This window comes from Dipodomys merriami, unplaced genomic scaffold (assembly GCF_024711535.1).
Source record: "Dipodomys merriami isolate MVZ:Mamm:240054 unplaced genomic scaffold, mDipMer1.0.p SCAF_6, whole genome shotgun sequence".
In the NCBI taxonomy this organism is placed as follows: domain Eukaryota; kingdom Metazoa; phylum Chordata; class Mammalia; order Rodentia; family Heteromyidae; genus Dipodomys; species Dipodomys merriami.
Window position 1 is genome coordinate 71273834 of NW_027206179.1, and position 6369 is coordinate 71280202.

The window sequence follows — 6369 nt, forward strand, 5'->3', positions numbered from 1 at the left end:
ACTTAGTACAGATGCAGTTTTCTTATTCTAGTATCTTTTGTGCCAGTGCTGGGGCTTAAACTCAGCACACTGGCACTGTCTCTTAGCTGTCTCTTTTCCACTTCAATTTTGGTGGTGCTCTATCAATTGAGGCACAGCTCTACTTCTCACTTTTTGGTGGTTAATGAGAGATAAATGTCTCATGGATTTGCCTACTTGGGCTGGCTTCAAACCTTAATCCTAAGATCTCAGCCTCCTGAGTGGCTAGGATAAGCTACCAGTGCCCAGCCATTTTCCCAATATTTTCCATCCTTAGTTGATTGAATCTGAAGACAAGGAACCCACCAATATGAAGGGCCCATTGCATAAGAACCCTCTGTTTAATTGGCATACACTTTTTTTTTTCATGTAAATACCTCTAATTCCAAGTGCTTGTTTTTGTTTCTGAGATTTTCATCCTTGTCTTTTCCCAAAATGAGCTCTTCATTTTGGCTCCGATAGTCATGGAAGCCTTGAGATGAAAGGGAGACTGTGTTCTTGTCCAACCTGTGGCCTACTAAACCTGCTCTTGTTTTTCTTCACGGGGTACCCACAGGATGCCGTTGTAGCTGTTACAGGGGATGGAGTGAACGACTCTCCGGCTCTGAAGAAGGCAGACATTGGGATTGCCATGGGAATAGCAGGTTCTGATGCCGCCAAAAATGCAGCTGACATGGTCTTGTTGGATGACAATTTTGCCTCAATAGTCACAGGGGTGGAAGAAGGTAAATGAGGTCTCATGTCTTCTTGGCAATTGGGTTGCCTGTGACACTAGAAGCAAGTTTTATAAGGAGACACATCTTGCCTAGGTCGCCTGATCTTTGACAACCTAAAGAAGACCATTGCATACACCCTGACCAAGAACATTGCTGAACTCTGTCCCTTCTTGATCTACATTATTGTCGGGCTCCCTCTGCCCATTGGCACCATTACCATCCTGTTCATCGACCTGGGCACAGACATTGTAAGTGACCCTGAAGGAACATCCCTGGGCATAAAACAATCATAGTTGTTACCTTCCAGGACCCTGAGATGGATAGAGTCAATGCTTCTCAAACTTCCCTACAATGGGGCTTACAGTTGTATATTTCTACAGGCTGCCAAGTTGACACTATCCTGCTGGTCCACAGACCACACTTCAAAGCAAGGCATTTAGTCATCTGTCAAATGTTTGCAAATTAAAGCCACTTCACTCCATGGAGAATTGTTCAACAACTGAGTCTTGAGGCTGGGGTTGTAGCTCTGTAAGAGAACATTTGGATTAGACTCTCCATGCCCCCCCACCTTTCCCTGCCCCCCCAAAAGAGTCTTGTTGGGTGCCAGTGACTCTTATCTGTAATCCTAGCTACTTAGAAGGCTGAGATCTGAGGATCACAGTTCAAAGCCTGCCTGGGTAGGAAAGTCTGTGAGACTAACTAGCAATATGCCAGAAGTGGAGTTGTGGCTTAAGTGGTAGAGCACTAGCTTTGAGCAAGAAAGCTAAAGGACAGCACCAGGCTCTGAATTAAGTCTCATTACCAGCACACGCAAAAAAAGTCTTGATCCTCCAAAACAATATGCCTCCCTACTGTTAGGGAAGATGAAGTAATGATCCAAATTGTCCCTATGCCTTAGGAGGTGGGGGGAAGGGGACATGGGGTAGTGGTTAAAGTAATAACTCCATAGCCACCTCTTGTGGTCTAGAAGTACCTCCTCTAAACACAGTGTAAAGTAGTAGTTATTATGACATATAAATATAAAGCCTTGTCCTGCAATAATAGCTCACCTAAACTACACCCTCCTATATAATTATATAATAATATATAATTTTGTGTGTGTACGCACACCTTTACTGGGGCTTGAACTTAGGGCCTAACTCTCTCTCTCTCTCTTAGCTTTCTTGGTCACAGCTAGTGCTCTACTACTTAAACCATAGCTTCTCTTATGGCATTATGTTGATAAACTGGGGATGAGTCTCTGGACTTCTCTGTGAGTTATAGGCTTAAGTATGTATACCCTATAACAAAGCTCCACAAAAGTTTCCCCATCTGTCTTTGGCTTTACAGGCCAAAAGGAACAAGATGAATTTATATCACAAAAAATAGTCCTGCAAATTGCTCTTTCCTTCACCTCAGTGTGACCTGTGTCAACACAGGGATGACCCTCACATTTTGAGGAGATAACAGATGTCTTTTCTTTTGAGGGGAATTGAGATTCCCCTCATCTCTGAGTTTTGGGATACAGCTGTCTGCCACCACACTAGGGACACAGATTGAGTTTTAAAACTGGCTGCTCTTAAATTCCACATAGACAATGCACCCAGCATATGTTGCTTGCACTCTACATGGACCAGTTCCACCCCCCAACTCTCCCCACATACACACCAGGCCCACCCTCACTAGGCCATAGCTGTAAACCTTTCCTCTGAATAGACAAAGTTATGTTTCATGGGTCCTCTCCCCCTCTAGATTCCCTCCATTGCCTTGGCCTATGAGAAAGCTGAAAGCGACATTATGAACAGGAAGCCTCGCCACAAGAAGAAGGATAGATTGGTGAACAAGAACCTTGCCATCTACTCTTACCTGCACATTGGTATGAGGAAGATGTTCCTCCCTGTCACACAAGGGCCATCTCCAGAGAATCCACTCAAATCCCAGATACAATTAGCAAGTGTGCTTTTCCTTTGGGGGTGAAAGAAGGCAAAAAGGCCAGGCAGTTCTTTGAGGCTAGCACATATCCTAACTCCATACCTTTTATTCTTCTAGGTCTCATGCAAGCCTTGGGAGCTTTCCTGGTATATTTCACAGTCTATGCGCAACAGGGATTTTGGCCCACCACTCTCATTAACCTTCGGGTACAATGGGAAATGGATGATGTGAATGATTTGGAAGACAGCTATGGGCAGGAATGGGTGAGTTAGAAACTCTGCCACCGCCACCAATACCACCTGCTCCTTCTTTCCTCTCAGTGTCCCATGTGGACTGACATTCACTGGATGGCCTTGATGAGACAGGTTTGGGTGGCTTCTCAGTTAATAGGGCTGAGGGTGGGTGGTAGGATATTCTTTGGGGACATATATTCAGTCTTTTCTAGGAATCAGCCTCATCTCTCATTTCTCTGTCCTTTAACAGACAAGGCACCAGAGGAAATATCTAGAATGGACAGGCTACACAGCCTTCTTTGTTGGCATTATGATCCAGCAAATAGCAGATCTGATCATCAGGAAAACCAGGAGGAATTCCATTTTCCAACAGGGGCTCTTCAGGTACCTCCCATGCCTGACATCAGCATCCTTCCATCCATGTCAGATGCCAGGATCTGCCAATCCACCTACCTGTGGCTACACTTGTCACCCATAAGATGTTGATTCCACCAGTAGCATGGTCTGCTGAGTCCATAATGGCAGAGCAGAAAGATTTGACCATCTGTTTTCTTTTGTATATGTTGCAGAAATAAAGTCATCTGGGTAGGAATTGCCTCTCAGATTATCATCGCCTTGATCCTCTCCTATGGCCTTGGAAGTGTTACAGCCCTGAGTTTTACCATGCTCAGGTGAGTTTGCTTTCAGCACCAAGGAAAGAGCTAGCCTCAGTTCTGCCCTATAACAGCCAAAATAAACACTAGGCTTCCCGCAGACTCCCCACATCAAGTCTTTCCAAATAGATCAAAGGGACTCTGCTGCATGAACCTGGCTTTGGACCTCAAATTCCCAAAAAGAAAAACTATTGTTTTTCCAAGCCTTACCACACCATCATCCTCAGCCAACAGGTTGTATCAAAGGCAGATATTGCTCCTAGCAATCACAATGCAAGTTAAATAAGAAGCTTTGCAGGTCTATGTTGTGTGAAGGTTAAGATGAAATCTCCTGCTGATGGGCTAGGGTCTGATCTCTTTGCACAAACCAGGGCTTACCTTCCTCTCTTCTGTTTCTAGGCCTCAATATTGGTTTGTGGCTGTACCACATGCCATTTTGATTTGGGTATATGATGAGATACGAAAGCTCTTCATCAGGCTCTATCCTGGAAGTGAGTAGTAATAATGTTGTCTTTTAAACACTAGGCTGGAAATCAAACCCAGAGCCCCATATATGCTAAGGCAAGACCCTAGCACTTCCAGATCAGCAGTATGATTGTTGAGATTCTGTTTACCTCTTCCCAAGACTCTCCATTTCTGATTTACTTTTTCCTATCCCTACAGGTTGGTGGGATAAGAACATGTATTACTGAGACCACATCATTCACTGAGTCTCCCACTGACACGTTCTTGCAACTGGAGATCTCTGGACAGCATGGACATTGTCAAACTCCATACCACAGAGACTTTCATAACGGAGAAAAAAACTGTAGAAAGTATACTTAAGTTTTGTATTTAAAATTGAGATGGTACTGTTTATTTAATTTTTAACATATGTAAACTTCAATGTGAACTTCAATATGTTTATATGTATATATAGCTCATTATGTTAAACACTGGATAAGCCCAGCATCTGCTGGGATGTACATTAAGCTAATATAAGATTGCTCAGACCTCATTTCCTCATTTTTATAATAGCCCATGACCCTCTCTGAGATTTCTGTGTATCCATTGAGAACAAATATATTCATGGTCCCTTTGCTCATAAAAGGGTCTCTGTGTCCATGGCTTAGGAAGTGGAAATGTCATCTGATAAACATCACAACAGCACAGATGACTCTAGTTTTGACTCAGATGTCTATTTGTTTTTAGTATTAGGGTTTGAACTGAGGGCCTCAAGATTATTATGCAGGTGCTCTATAGCTGAGCCATGCCTCCAGTGCTAAGATGTCCTTTCTAGGACAGTTTCTCACCATGACAAGATCCCAGCTACCCAGCCCTTCTGTGTCTCCCCTCCCACATCTCCCTTCACCCTACCACCATCTTCCTCCAGAAGGAGGAGGAGTCTTTCTCCAAGTCTTTCTTATATATCCTAACTTAGAATGCTCAACTCATCCTAAGGCACTCTCATTGGTTAGGATTCAACCGCAGCAACAGCTGTTGTGACTTAAGTAATAAAGTAATATTTATTTCTTGTAAAACAGTTGCCAAGTACTCTCCAGCAATAATTTTATGTCAGTCGTCAGTCTTGTTGTGTGTTGTAATTTAGACAATCCTATGTGATATATAGATATATATATATATATATACACACACACACACACACACACACACACACACACACACACACACACACACAACCATACTGAGAGCCCCAAAGAGGCCTCATATTTAAGTAAAACATGTTTTATAAAAGCTAGTCTCATTGTGTTGTTCTAATTTGTTATCTTTTCTTTTTAGAATATAACATAGAATACAAAAAGATGAAATGTAATTTTCTTTGTTTTTGGATGTGTGTGTGTGCATGCGCACGTGTGCACATGCATGCCACTATTGTGTCTTGAACTCAAGACATGGGTGCTGTCCCTTAGCTTTTTCATTCAAAGCTGGCTCTCTACCTCTTGAGCCACAACTCTACTTCTGGCTTTTTGGTGGTTAATTGGAGTCCCAGACTTTCCTTTCCAGGCTGGCTTCAAACTGGGATTTTTTTAATATCTCAACCTCCTGAGTAACTACAATAGCCACTGGTGCACAGCTAGTTTTGGATTTTTGTTGTTATTTTGTTATGGGTTTGGTTTTGGTGTTTTTTTTCTTCTTTCCCATCATTTTACTTACCCATGTAAGATCTGGACATGTAAGGTTTTCTTTTTGAACTCTTTTTTCACCATACTGGAGCTGTAGGTTCTGTCTGGGACTCCTTTCAAATTAGGGAAAGTTATTTTCACAGCCTTTCCATCAATTGCATGTCCAGAACTGATTTGATCAAATTACATTTAGTTAAACTTTCTCCAAGGAGTGGCCTCCCCATTCAGAGCAGCCTTTCACATGAGGGCATCTGCTACTGTTGACTGTTTGGGGCAGGAGGGGTGGGGGTAGCTCTGGAACATGGGCAGGGGGAAACTTGAAAGAGGGAAGGGGCCATCACTGTGACTTTGCTAATTACTTAGATGGTCATGTTCAGTGTTCATTGTGTGTCACCTTAACCTAAAATAATACTTCCTTTCTCCTGGTTTTTAATCTCTGGTTGGGTTATAATTATCATAAAACTAATCTCCCATTCGTAGTTCAGTAAGCTGGAAATCCTTTCCAGTAGCGCAGTATAAGAACAGCCTCATTCCAGTCCTGAAAATTCAGGAGATGATTTCTAGACTTCAGCTAAGAATAACTTGCCCTCCCATCTGGCCCTGCTAAATGCTAGCAGCTAGCTCTTGGTCCTACCAGGGTCAGCAGGAAACAGCCAGCCACATAGCACTGAGCATACAATTTAACTTGAGTTGTGATTGAGGTCAAAGGGATTTA

At 42.9% G+C, this 6369-nt stretch overlaps 1 protein-coding gene across 2 annotated transcripts in view; it reads left to right on the plus strand.

The window, feature by feature from the left end:
• Positions 1-4642, plus strand: part of Atp12a (ATPase H+/K+ transporting non-gastric alpha2 subunit) — a 31068-nt gene extending 26426 nt beyond the window's left edge. For both annotated transcript variants that reach the window (XM_070003139.1, XM_070003140.1), the window contains exons 16-23: positions 575-743; positions 828-982; positions 2466-2589; positions 2763-2908; positions 3129-3262; positions 3448-3549; positions 3931-4022; positions 4195-4642. In XM_070003139.1, coding sequence (XP_069859240.1) covers positions 575-743; positions 828-982; positions 2466-2589; positions 2763-2908; positions 3129-3262; positions 3448-3549; positions 3931-4022; positions 4195-4223 — 951 coding nt within the window. In that variant the 3' untranslated portion in view covers positions 4224-4642. The remainder of the gene's footprint in view (positions 1-574; positions 744-827; positions 983-2465; positions 2590-2762; positions 2909-3128; positions 3263-3447; positions 3550-3930; positions 4023-4194) is intronic.
• The last annotated feature ends 1727 nt before the right edge of the window (positions 4643-6369 follow it).